Source organism: Sinohyriopsis cumingii, chromosome 13, assembly GCF_028554795.1.
Source record: "Sinohyriopsis cumingii isolate HCF-2022 chromosome 13, ASM2855479v2, whole genome shotgun sequence".
Taxonomy (NCBI): domain Eukaryota; kingdom Metazoa; phylum Mollusca; class Bivalvia; order Unionida; family Unionidae; genus Sinohyriopsis; species Sinohyriopsis cumingii.
Window position 1 is genome coordinate 35887447 of NC_142973.1, and position 14617 is coordinate 35902063.

At 36.4% G+C, this 14617-nt stretch overlaps 1 protein-coding gene across 4 annotated transcripts in view; it reads right to left on the reverse strand.

Moving 5' to 3' along the window:
- LOC149785204 (calumenin-like) overlaps window positions 1–14617 on the reverse strand; it is a 45910-nt gene that overhangs the window by 6883 nt on the left and 24410 nt on the right. For 2 of the 4 annotated variants that reach the window (XM_089979006.1, XM_089979005.1), the window contains exons 5-7: window positions 14072–14229; window positions 6349–6409; window positions 1906–2150 (exon numbers count right to left, since the gene is read on the reverse strand). In XM_089979006.1, the coding sequence (XP_089835132.1) occupies window positions 1906–2150; window positions 6349–6409; window positions 14072–14229 (464 nt within the window). Of the gene's footprint in view, window positions 1–1174; window positions 1372–1905; window positions 2151–6348; window positions 6410–14071; window positions 14230–14617 lie in introns of all 4 variants that reach the window. The other 2 variants (XM_089979008.1, XM_089979007.1) reach the window with 2 other exon arrangements.

A 14617-nucleotide genomic window follows, 5' to 3' on the forward strand; every position in this document is an offset into this window, starting at 1 on the left:
GGGAAGGCACATTTAATTTCGACTAACACATAATAGAAGCAACTGACAATAGTGAAGTAAAAATATTTATAGTTTCCTTTTATTGTATGCCCACATTTGCAAATTTCAAAGTATGTTCCAGTGATAATTTCTGTTCCAGTCCATTCTGGTGATTCAAACCACTTGTACTGTTTGTCTTGTTTTAGATACATATCTGATTTTGTCTTATGCTTTTCTGAATAATATGCTAATTGTTTGTCAACCTGATAATGTCTATACCAGTGTGAAATGAAAATGAAAGGCTTAATTCCAAGATAGCAAACCTCTAAATTACAATCGGATTCCATGTTTCCACATAAAACATAAGGAGTTCATCAACTTCCAACGCACATGCAAATATTAACATTTAAAGTTTGAAAAGTAAAAAACATTAATAAAATCTGAATATGAACCCTTGAGTTGAAAACAACATATGTGTACACTTATATTTTCAAACTTTACCAGATAATTTTTGGCATATTAAATTGAATTTTCAAACTTTAAAAGAATAATTTTTTGCATATTAAATTACCTTTCCAAACAACAATTTGACATACATGTAAATGTAGCTGCTGATTAAGAGAGCATAGTGCATAACAAACTATGAATGGAGGATACATACAAAGTATACTAATATCTCCTAATACATCTATAGACTTTTCAAGACTATAAATAAATTCCATTGGATTACCTTAAAAAATTAAATATGGCCAAGGTGAGAATAGCAGGAATTTCATCATATCCTTGCTTGAAAATATGTCTGTTTTATATTTATACAATGTTTTGTCAATATGTTTAAAATTTCTTCAACAGTGTAAATATCATATCTTCAAAACCTTTCCCTTTTTGACTCTTCATGGTATTTGCTGTCGTGAACAAGGATTGCTTGCCAAAATTATTTTTACCAATAAATTAATAAATACTAATAATAGTTCCTAAAGGCACTCAAGATTATTTTTCTGCTATATTTCTCCTTTTACCCTCCAAATTGAACAATATATGGATCTGGAATTGTGTTAAATAATATCGGTCCAGTGACAATTCATTTCAAGAAGATTGCCCGTCATTGTGCCTTCCCTTTGAAACACCTGCTTACTAAAATATACAAAGCAATGCATATCCTTCTTCCATTAGGTTTACTGACTGGATTACAAACCTTATCTGCATCACTTTCATAAATTAAATGTTTGGTTTCCGCATATGAATGATCATAATCTGGTGGTACAATCCATTGTCTAACTTCGTCATGATCCATTTTTCCATCCTTATTTTTATCCCTGTATTCATGAAACTGTGTACGCTCTGTTTGTACCCACTCAGGCTCTTCCCCTTCCTTATTAGGCCACAAATCACCTAAAAAGATCAAAGGTCAAATTTAAAGTTCAATTTCCAATCAGCAATTTCCAATATGCATTATCACATTTATGGAAGGGCTACAACTGTTCTAGTTTCAATGGATATATCTGAATGCAAATAAAAAGATGAATTTAAAACTAGGCCCATGGTAAACTGCAAATACTGGTACAAACAAGTACATAAAAAATAACCAGTGATACAACCTCTTTTGAAAAACTGCATCAGGTTCTGTTACCATTTACCCATCACTGCACAAAAACTTCATCATAATAATACTCTAAAGCCAGAAATAAAACCTTCACGGCCAAGTTCTTTAATCTTACAAGTTCTAAGTCTTGAATCAAAACTTGTTTGCACCAGATTTACTTTTTTCCAGTAATATGAACTGAAACTAAAACAGGCAGCCATCCCAAATTTTGTAAGAGTGACATTAATTTCAAATCAATTTGATGTCCCCATTTTCAACCTGAAAATCAAAAGGACGGTAAAATGAATCATGATCGAAGTTGTTTCCACTTTAGTTGAACCAACCTCGTCTTCATCAGAAGCACGCATCAAATGTGTTGCTTCTGCTTCTACATAATTATAATCTTCTGGAATAATCCATTGCCGAACTTCACCCTTATCTAATCTGCCGTCTTTATTTTTATCTCGAGTGGAGATAAACTGTTCTCGCTCTGAGCGGACCCATTCGGGTTCCCCATCTTTATGATCCTTTTCATGGTCACCTTCATCATCTTCATCACCATCCTCATCATCTTCTTCATAAATATCAGCTGACCAAGACAGATATTAGGCAAGTTATAAAGCACTGAATGGTCTTTAGCATAATATAGCAAAACCTGTATATAGCAGACATTTACATGGTATATTAATTATTTCAATTAAAGCAGGTTTTCATAAAGTACTTTATAATAATAATAATAATGATAAATTGTAATATCAAATTATATCAACAATATATGTTCTCTGTGGGCCTTTGTCATTCAAAATAAAGCATACATTAAAATATGTTTTAAAGTGCATCCCCATTTCTCATTAACCCCACATGCTTTGTCCTACAATTATTGAACTTCAAGAACCAGTATTAATGGTGGAGGAAGAACCCAGGAAAACCCCGGAAAGAACCACCGACCCACGAGAAGCTACTGGCAAGCTTTCTCACATGCCCACATTGGCTGAATCCGAGACTCGAACCCATGTAGACAGAGGTGAGATGGCAGTGATCCGAATCGGAGAGTGCTTTAGACCACTCGGCCACTCAGGGCCCCTGATATGATATATGAGCATCAATAGAAAATTGGACCTGTAAAGTTGCTCACATGATATATGAGCAACTTTACAAGTCCAATTTTCTATTGTATGAATAAATGCATGATAAGTTCCTGAGATGAGCTGTGGATATTTTAAATGATACAACCCAATTACCTCAGGGCCCCAACCAGGGGTATGATCAAAAGACAGGAATGTCACAGAAAATAAGGGAGGTACACCACTCCCTTCATAACTCGCACCCTGATAAATCGCGAACCCTCTTATAATGCAAGGTCAGGCGTGGATTCCAGTGTTTAAACCAGAAAATACCCCCAAAACTGATCCCTATTTGCTGAACTTGAATAAAATTGTGATCAAAATTGGTAATGGAAACTTTGATGTATCGCTCGTTTTATCACTGAAAACGGTAGATAGGACCTGGAAATTTTAGTCAACACTATGAAATATCAAATTTACAAATAGGTCATACAATTGTTTTTACTTTTTCTTTCCAAACGACATTCCTAGTATGTCACAATTAATGATATGTAAGGAAAATTTCAGCCAATGAAAATGTCACTTGCACCAAGTTGAGGAAGTACTTTAATAAATAAATACAAATTAAATTAAAAAAATTAGCAATTGAAATTTGTGTTCTAGTTCTATCTTTTAGTTCCTTTTAAGTGTAATCGCCATAAATGCAATGTGTCCTCTTGTAATTAAACGTAAAATGCTTCAATCTACTGTAACAGCTATGTCTGCGAGTGTTTCGCTGAGAACCTAATTATGTGCCGACCGTGTTTTGATAACTGACTTGCGGAAGTATTTTTTGCATTGATCCCCTGAAGTAAAAGCTGACCTCCTATCTATTATCATGTTAATTATGTCAAATAGAGGAGGTGGAATAAAAGAAAAGTTAAAAAGCACAAAAATCCTACAAACTTAAAATCTAGTGGCCCTGGTCATATGAACTCTCTTCTTTGATCAATCGAACAAAAATAAATGTTATTTAAACAGAATAATGAACAACTTCATTAGAAAAAGCGTGTTATTAAAAATTAGTATCGATGTGATTGTAACATGAGAATTTGGTCATTAAACAGCCCAGTTTCCTAACACGCACCCCCATGGTTTTCTCGACATCAAAGAGATTTTTTAAAAATTCTGGAGGTCTTTCGGTAACTCATGCCTCACTTATAGTGCGGTCTATGTTTGTGGACCCCAATGTGCCTGAGTTAATGAGGGAAAGGTGTTTAGGATGTTGTACATTCCATATTGGGAGTAAATATGAATGAAAAAGAAAGCATTAACCCAAAAATGTATCATACATTTTGACCCAACTGTCCCATCCAAGGGTAGAATCCCAGAGTAAGAGTGGTACAAGGTGAAAGATAAGAATTTGAGGTCATAATTAAAATGTGCAGTCAATTCTTGCCCCCCCCCCCCCATGGCCCCACCCTGGGACACAGACTTGGGGCAACAGCAGGACAGAGAAATGAAAACATGTGATCATACAATATTCTAATAAGGAAGTTAATTAATTGATGAGTGATTTAAATATCGAGAAATGAACAAAGCAAAAGGTGTTCTGTTTTTTAACCCGATATACCAATCCACAGGACAATATAAGGCAAAAGGTGTTCTGTTTTTTAACCCGATATACCAATCCACAGGACAATACAAGGCAAAAGAAAAACTTAGATCATATAATAATCGGAAATTTTTAGTGAACTGGATGAAAAGTCGATTAAAACACAATGGACTGAATCAAACCTCTCATCAAAAGATGCTCTAAATAGTGAAGTTAAAGAAAAATTAACCCAAAATCATCATTAAGTCTTACTATTATTAAGATTATTATTAGTAACTGTCAACACAACAAGCATCTATTTATAGATCCTATGTAATTTTAGTTCTTAATAAACCCTGTCACATAAGCAAACTCTAACAAAAAATAATTTGTACAATTTACAGACATGAATAAAAATTTCAAAAATTAAATAAAATCATGTACCAGGAGTAAAAAAAAAAAATTTGATATACATCACAGCATCCTAGAATTGACCATGGTGTGTCATTCCAAATATGAATTGACTTGGGTACAGGGATTACGGAATTGTAAGTGATGAAATAACCCTTTAAAACATTGTTTTAAATATAATGTGTCACTAATATAATTTATGACTTCATGGCCCCAACCAAAGGCGGGAGTGGTACTAGGAGATGAGAGAGCATATCAAACTGATATATTAAAATATTTAGTGAATGGGCAATGATTTTTTAACCCAGAAAAATTAAACAAAAATGTGTCTCCATTATGCATGTAAATCTTGACCCCATAGCCCCATCCAGGAACAACAGTGGTCCTGATAGAAGAGGTGTCCAATGTGATATTCCAAATATGAAGCAAACTGGGTAAATGTTTGCTAAGCTATACATGCTGGACGAAACTTGAACCAAAAGCTGCCCCATCACAACTACACATCCACCTATGGACAACCCAAATACAATATTCCCCATTTCGGGGCATACAAAATGTGTCCAATGCTCATTTTATCCCAAATAGGTCCTTATAAAAGTTATCAAAACATTAAACTTCAATACTCTGGTGGGAAGACAAAAGTTAAACATAATAACAGTTGAAAAATCAAAATTGCTTTCCCTGAGTTGACCTACCAATACATAGAAAACTTCACGAACATGATCCTGAAAAAAACTATATGACTTACCTATGTATTCTTCTGAACTAATATAAAAACTATATGACTTACCTATGTATTCTTCTAAACTAATATAAAAACTGTATGACTTACCTATGTATTCTTCTAAACTAATATAAAACACTGTATGTCTTACCTATGTATTCTTCTAAATATAAAAACTATTTGACTTACCTATGTATTCTTCTAAACTAATATAAAAAACTATATGACTTACCTATGTATTCTTCTAAACTAATATAAAAACTGTATAACTTACCTATGTATTCTTCTAAACTAATATAAAAACTGTATGACTTACCTATGTATTCTTCTAAATATAAAAACTATATGACTTACCTATGTATTCTTCTAAACTAATATAAAAACTGTATGACGTACCTATGTATTCTTCTAAACTAATATAAAACACTGTATGTCTTACCTATGTATTCTTCTAAACTAATATAAAAAACTATATGACTTACCTATGTATTCTTCTAAACTAATATAAAAAACTGTATGACTTACCTATGTATTCTTCTAAACTAATATAAAAAATTATATGACTTACCTATGTATTCTTCTAAACTAATATAAAAAACTGTATGACTTACCTATGTATTCTTCTAAATATAAAAACTACATCAAATTAACAATGTATTCTTCTAAATAAAAACAACTATGACTTACATATATATTCTTTGAAACTAATATAAAAACTATGACTTACCTATGTATTCTTCTAAGCTAACAAAAAACTGAATGACTTACATACATGTTCTTTGAAACTAATATTAAAAACTGTACGACTTACCTATATATTCTTCTAAATATAAAAACTATATAACTTACCTATGTATTCTTCTAAACTAATAAAAACAACTATGACTTACATATCTATTCCTTGAACCTAATATAAAAGCTATGACTTAGCTATGTATTCTTCTAAGCTAACAAAAAAACTGTATGACTTACATATATGTTCTTTGAAACTAATATTAAAAACTGTATGACTTACCTATATATTCTTCTAAACTTATATAACCATCTTTATCTTTATCAATATCTTCTATAGTTTCCTGAAATGAAACAAATGTATAACTACTGATTTCTCTTTTAATTGCCCTTGTTTGATGAAAATCATATACAAAAAGGAATTTTCCATGTCTGAGCTTTGCAAATTGGGTTGAGGAAGCTTGCAAATTGGGTTGAGGAAGCTCGCTTCTTTGTTCTTTTCTTTATTTTTACAGCACTTTCAACACATCATTGGTTATATTATGCCTTACAAGCATTTTCCAGGGACAAACCAAAGCAACCATATTGTTCAGCTAGACAGGTAGTGAATGGTTAGTAGACAGGTAGTCAATGGGCAGTAGACAGGTACTGAAGAGGTAGTAGACAGGTACTGAATGGGTAGTAGACAAGTACTGAATGGATAGTAGACAGATACTGAAGGGGTAGTAGACAGGCACTGAAGGGGCAGTAGACAGGTACTGAAGGGGTAGTAGACAGGTAGTGAATGGATAGTAGACAGATACTGAAAGGGTAGTAAACAGGCACTGAAGGGGCAGTAGACAGGTACTGAAGGGGTAGTAGACAGGTAGTGAATGGGTAGTAAACAGGCACTGAAGGGGCAGTAGACAGGTACTGAAGGGGTAGTAGACAGGCACTGAAGGGGCAGTAGACAGGTACTTAAGGGGTAGTAGACAAGTAGTGAATTGGTAGTAGACAAGCACTGAATGGGTAGTAGACAGTTACTGAAGGGGCAGTAGGCAGATACTGAAGGGGCAGTAGAAAGGTAGCGAATGGGTAGTAAACAGGTAGTGAATGGATATTAGACAAGTAGTGAATGGGTAGCAGACAGGTACTGAAGGGGTAGTAGACAGGTACTGAATGGATAGTAGACAGGAACTGAAGGAGTAGTAGACAGGTAGTGAATGGATAGTAGACAGTTACTGACAGGGTAGTAGATAGATACTGAAGAAGTAGTAGACAAGTACTGAAGAAGTAGTAGACAGGTACTGAAGGGGTAATAGACAGGTATTGAAGGGGTAGTAGACAGGTACTGAAGGGGCAGAAGACAGGTACTGAATGGGTAGTAAACAGGTACTTTATGGGTAGTAGACAGGTACTGAAGGAGCAGTAGACAGGTACTTTATGGGTAGTAGACAGGTACTTAATGGGTAGTAGACAGGTACTGAAGGGGTATTAGACAGGTATTGAAGGGGTAGTAGACAGGTGCTGAATGGGTAGTAGACAGGTACTGAATGGGTGGTAGACAGGTACTGAAGGAGCGGTAGACAGGTACTGAATGGGTAGTAGACAGGTACTTTATGGGTATTGGACAGGTACTTTATGGGTAGTAGACAGGTACTTAATGGGTAGTAGACAGGTACTGAAGGGGTTGTAGACAGGTACTGAAGGGGTAGTAGACAGGTGCTGAATGGGTAGTAGACAGGTACTGAAGGGGCAGTAGACAGGTACTGAATGGGTAGTAGACAGATACTGAATGGGTAGTAGACAGGTACTGAATAGGAAGTAGACTGGTACTGATGGGATAGTAGACAGGTACTGAAGGGGAAGTAGACAGGTACTGAATGGGTAGAGGGAGCTAATATTAACACATCACTTCAATATACCAATACTAAAAATGTAGCTTTCTGCAGGTAGTAAAACTAATTTTAATTATGTAATACTTACCTGTCACTATTATTAAGCTTTACCTAACTGCACGAAAATATCTCATCTGAACTAGATGTACTAACTCCTAGTTCTAGGGATTTCTTAGAAAATGTGCATGAAGTCAGTCTGACCTACACCATCAGTCAGTCTGTGCTATATATAGCATCCAAAGGATTAATGCATTTCCTAGCACACCAATAAAAGAAGATTTTCCACTTTGCATTATAGTCTTTGTATGTAGAACACTGCCATCAACAACTTTGCTTAAAACCTTCACCTTGAGGCCACAGAGGTGCAAGCAGGATGATCTTTGCGGTGGACACACCGATCTTGTGCAATACTTGTGGAATCAACAGTACGGGTGGGAATGCATAAGCAGACAGTCAATCCCAAGTTGTCAACTACCCATGCTGCATGGTCTGGGACTAAGAAGACAAAATGGGAGCCTGCTGTTGAGACTTTTTGTTAAAAAAAACTGTGGGGTTTCCAAACAAACTGCCAATGAAGAAATTGAAGAGAACATAAATGAAGCCTCCCCAGAGATACCAGGTCTGATGCAGAATTCAAGATTCCCAGAATGGAGTAATACAGATGAGCTGACCACGAAGTCTTGGTCTGTAACAGCCTTAAAAGTTCCAAGATTTTGTGTATCCTTTCTGTGGAAACACAAGCCAGGCCCAGGGAGGTAAGGAAATTCATTCCTATGTACATACAATCTTGAGATGGAACATGTTTTGATTTCTCTAGGTTTGGAAGCAGTCCTAATTGTGTCACCACAAACCAATAGCAGGTCATGTGGCTGCATGAGACTGTGTTGTGTAGCAGCCTATCATCAAAATACTGGATAAATGGAATCCCCAAGTATCTCAAGTACGCAGCTATTATTCCCATGATTCTCGTATAGATCCTGGTGCTGAGGCTAGACTGAATGGCATGATTCAGAATTTAAATACTTTCTATTCAACTGAGGACTGGAAATATTTTTTGTGCAGAGGAATAATCAGGATGTGGAAGCAGCATCCAGAAGATCAATGGAATCTGCCATTAGAATGGTTTGATAGCATTCTGAACCAAAGTTACAGTTTCCATCTTGAATGATTCCACTTGCAGAAATTTTGTTTAGGTGGGAAAGGTCTACAACACGTCTCAATTTTATGCCCTTTTTAGAAGCCAGAAATATCTGGAGCAGAAAGCTAGTGAATGGATGTTTTGAACCGCCCTTCTGAAGAAGGGTGTGCACTTCTTCCTTTAAGTTTAAAACATTTGATTGATGGAAGAATATTGGTGTCCTTGATAGAGGAGGGACTTCTATGAAACATATCTATAAACCATCCTTCACAAAAGAAAGGTCACACTGATCTACCATGATGTTTGATGAGGCCTCCAAAAAGAGGGCCAATCGAGCAAATTCCTGTATTAAAGGAAAAGGTATGCACTGCAAGAGGTGAGGTGTCCCAATGGGAAAAGAGAGGAATGAAGATACCCTACAGAGCAAGGTCTGATGATGTAGATTTGCCTTTTTCAGCATGCTTAGCAGAACATGTCAGTAATCAACAAAATCTCAGTAACAAGTCAAAAAGTTTAGGATTAAAAAAATTACATCAGAAAATTTGTCCATGGTTTAGAGTGATCTTACCCAAGGTCACTGATGACACAAACATAAATATGACAAAGTTTTTCGAGTCTAGACAATAACAATATACAATATGTAATAATATGATAATAATGGTACATAATAGAATTGTTTATAGTCTTCTTTTTCCACCTGCAAATTTGCTCTTTGTTCTCTTGTCAAATGGGATACTGAGAGTGAGCTACACAAGAGCACAAGAAGCAAAGAGCAGATTAGTGTATTCCATTTAAGAATTGTCTTGGTCCAAAACTGTCCACATTATGAACCTCTTTAAATGATGTAGCTCAGTTCAAATACCAAACTGCCCTGAAGCATAATACCTGTGTGTGTGTGTGTGTCTGTGTGTGTGTAAAGGTTTGAAATAGTAGAGTTTTTGCAAACAGTCGAATTTGAACTTGATTATTCAACAAAGTTAAGGAAGTAAAGAAACTGCTTGGCTGGTGGAGCAGAAGAAATTCATCTCATACTAGAACAATTAATTTGATAAAATCCTTGATTTTGCCAAAAAATAGTCATCTTTTAGCAGTTCTACTATGTATGTATGTATGTATGTATGTATGTATGTATGTTATATAACGCCATTTTTCAGCACATGATAGGCTATGCATGGCGGCCAGTATTAATGGTGGTGGAAGAACCCGGGAAAACACCAGGAAGAACCAATGACCCATGAGAAGCTACTGGCAAGCTTTCTCACATACCCATATTGGCCGAATCCTAGACTCGAACCCACGCAGACAGAGGTGAGAAGGCAGTGATCTGTAATGGACAGCGCTTTAGACCACTCGGCCACTGTAATGTAATGTAATGTATGTATGTAAGCATATTCCATTGGGTCGATATTATTGGCAGTCATGGTGTAAATTGTTGTAAAATTGTTATGGGCATACTCTTAGTAAGAAACTAAGTATGAGGTGAAATATGGGTAATTATGACTGATGTTCCAGCCCAAATCTATGTGCGTCAAAAGACGTACAAGTCAAAATTTCCACAGGGCAAAAAAGGGTCATATATAAATTCCACATGTCAAAGTCCGAGGGTATGATTATACTGAAAACCCTGATCATCGATATCTGTGCCATGCTTGATTAGCAAGAAACCATCCGATATCACTGGTCAACAGTGAAATCATTACTGACTTGAAAAGGCCCTAATCTGCAGTATTTTGGTGTGCCGAACACGAATATAACCGTGAAAAATTTGTATTGGCTCTCGTTTTGAAGATATTCATATACCTCATTTTCTATGTTTCACTGTGTAAATTTCTCCAGTAGGACTGCAGCAACATCCGGAATAATGATGTAACATTGCTTAATACCATCATGCTCACATCATCCACAGTTGATTGCATCATTTTCTGATGCAATGCAATACTAATGCCATGCGGCTGCTGAAGTAAGTTGACGTCAGCAGTGTACTATACATGTGTAGGCCTATTATACTAATGCCAGGCGGCTGCTGAAGCTGACGTAAGCAGTGTACTATATAAAGCCCAATCAGATAGGTTCAGCATTTAAAATATTTTAGACGTTGTGCGAGACAGTTCAAGCTACTGTTACATAAAACTTATTATTTTATCCATTTACGTACAATAAAGAACAGTAATGCCTCGAAAGTGTGTTAATACCGCGGACAATTTTTGCTATATTTGTGGGGAAGTGACATTTGCCAACCAGAAGAAAAGTATCAATTCTCAAGTGAAGAAGGCATATCATCTTTACTTCGGATGCAAGGTTGGTGACCAAGACAAGCCTTGGGCTCCGCATATATGCTGTGCTACATGTACAACACAGCTTTCACAGTGGTTGAATTGCAAAAGGTCATCAATGCCGTTTGCAGTCCCAATGGTGTGGAGAGAGCCAAGCAACCACCTAAATGACTGTTACTTCTGCTTGGTTCCTCCTCTTTCCGGCGGAATAACGAAGTGAAAGAAGTCGAGAATAGTCTACCCAAACATTCCGTCTGCATTGAGACCAGTTCCACATGGTGAGGGACTTCCTATTCCAGAACCTCCAGCAGAATATTCTCTTGATTCATCTGACGAAGACAAAGGTGAGTCGACCTGTTCTTCTCCTGGTCCATCAGCATGCAGTGATCCAGATTTTCACTGTGGTGCATCATCAACCCCACACAGAATAACACAGGAAGAACTAAATGACCTGATTCGTGATTTGGACTTATCAAAGAACAAGGCAGAATTGCTAGGATCAAGACTCCAACAATGGAATCTTCTAGAAGAAGATGTCACAATTACTGCATATCGAAAGCGCCACCAGCAATTGGAGCCTTTCTTCAGAAAGGAAAGTAATCTGATATTCTGTTCCGATATTGAGGGCCTCATGAATGCTTTAAAAATCACTCATGACCCACAAGAATGGAGACTATTTGTGGACTCTTCGAAACTGAGTCTCAAGGCTGTGCTTTTGCACAATGGAAACATTCTTCCATCTATTCCAGTAGCGTATGCTGTCCACATGAAAGAGACATACGATAACTTAAGGCAGCTACTGAATTCCATTGAGTATAACAAGTACAGCTGGCACCTCTGTGGTGATTTGAAGGTAGTTGCCCTTTTAATGGGACTGCAGCAAGGATATACAAAATACATGTGTTTCTTATGCGAGTGGGATAGCTGAGCAAGGGAAATGCACTACATGAGGAAGGAATGGACTCACAGGCAGAATGTAGCCATTGGAGAGAAGAATATCCAACACCCAGCTCTGGTTGAGGCTCAGAAAATCTTGCTACCACCCCTTCACATCAAACTAGGTTTGATGAAGAACTTCGTGAAAGCCATTGACTGGACTTTGCCAGCATTCCGATACCTGCATGAAAAATTCCCTCGACTCAGCGAAGCAAAGATTAAAGAGGGAGTTTTTGTGGGTCCTCAGATTCGAGAGCTTTTCAAAGATGACCGGTTCAACAACTTGCTGGAAGGTGACGCGAAACAAGCATGGAATGCTTTTCGCCTAGTTTCTACAAACTTCCTCGGAAATGTTAGGGCAGAAAACTATAAGGAACTAGTAGAAGACATGTTGATGAAGTATAAGAAACTTGGCTGCAATATGTCTCTAAAGATTCACTTCCTTCATTCCCATTTGGATTTCTTTCCTAGCAACTGTGGTATTGTTAGTGATGAACACGGCGAACGTTTTCATCAAGATATCGCAACAATGGAACAAAGATACCAGGGAAAATGGTCCACTACAATGCTGGCTGACTACTGCTGGACACTCCTCAGAGATGCTCCCGAACAGCTGTACAAGAGACAGGCGAAGAAATCTAAGATGTAGTCAATGACTTGATTTTTTATAGGTAGGCTATTACAGTTGACCTTTTACTATTGGAATGCATTTCGTTATGTAAACATTAATTTCTTGCAGATTACAAAAAAACTAGAGCCAATTTTGCAATTTGACTGTCATATTCGTGTTCAGCACATAAAAATTGATAAGAATTGACTAATTTTATTTCAGTAACATGACTTTTGTAAAAATTTGTTGTCCAGTGTATTTCATCCTCCATAGTTTAGTCATTAACTGATGATATTTCCATCGTGCTGACTTTGGTAAAGAAATCAGTTATCTTTTGTTTCAATGTGACCCACTGCAGTTGTGATACAGACATTTCCCAAACTGCTGATAGATGGATCAATTTACTATACTGCTCAAGGTAACAATTCAATTAGAATACCTCTATATTTTCTGCAATACTCGATCATAAAGGAGACTGTATTCAAACAATATTCTCCCATGATACAGGATTAATTCAAATCATGGAGAAGAGGAAAAAAAGACTATCCAATCAACCTAATTAAAATAAAAAATGTAAAAAGCGCACACTGGGTACAAGAAATCATGGAAACCACAGATAACTTGTGTAATCTTTACCCCACTGGGTTTTAGAAGTTGTACAACTCTTTCTAATTTGTGCACAAAAAAACATGCTCCATCCAGCAGCATGACAGCATCTCATGATTTGGGAGCTGCATTGGCTCAGTTGTCAAAACATCAGACTCATAACCCAAGGATGATGGTTGTAATACCTGCCCAGGCCAGCATGAGTCAGATGCCTCAGTGTGTCCTTTCAAAAGGTAGTTAAATCCCATTTTCTAGACATGATATAGCTAATAATCAGGTTCTTACACTTCCATTAAAATCAACAAAACAAACAATTTAATGGCTTGAATTCAAATTATGTTTGGCCTTCATCAGCTGTGAATAAAATAAACACTAAATAAATTAAGCAATAAGGAAAATCTGACCAACTAGTGGGATTCATGACAATACCTGCATTTCAAAAAAGGCAGCAGTACACTAAGGGCATGGGACCAATGCTCTTAACTAAATATAACACAATCTGATGCTGGTGATAATTTGCAACTCAATACCATCACGCATTTATCATTAAAAATAGAAGAACTTACATCTACAACGATATCTCTCATGTGCTCAACTTCTTCTGGATGTAAGAAATCCATAAATTCATCTTTGCCAAGTTGGCCATCACCATTTTTATCAGCAGCTTTCCAGCGCCTCTGATCACGAGCAATCATCTCTTTATAACTAGAAGAAAATTCATCATCTGTAATGAAAGTGCAGTTTTAAGAGGATGTAAGGGAAGCATAGATCAATTTTTCTTCATCATGAACAAAAGGCAAGTGGCTGCCCCAGTTAAAAAATCTATCTCTGGAAAAAAAACTGTTATGTACTATATAATAAAATTAACAGATCTTTGAAGACAACGAGCTATTTTAAGATAAAGAAAGACACCAGGTATAGGGCTACATTACTGTCGGTGTCCTGAAAACTTTGAGTCAGAGAACAAAAAGATCATTTTACAGATACAGGAAATTTGTGTGCAAGATGGAAAACAGCATATCCTGGCATTTTTTTCTCATTCTTTTTTTTAAACACAAAAGAATGGATAGTTATATGAAATCTTAGAAGGCTAATGATGTTATCAGTTGTCA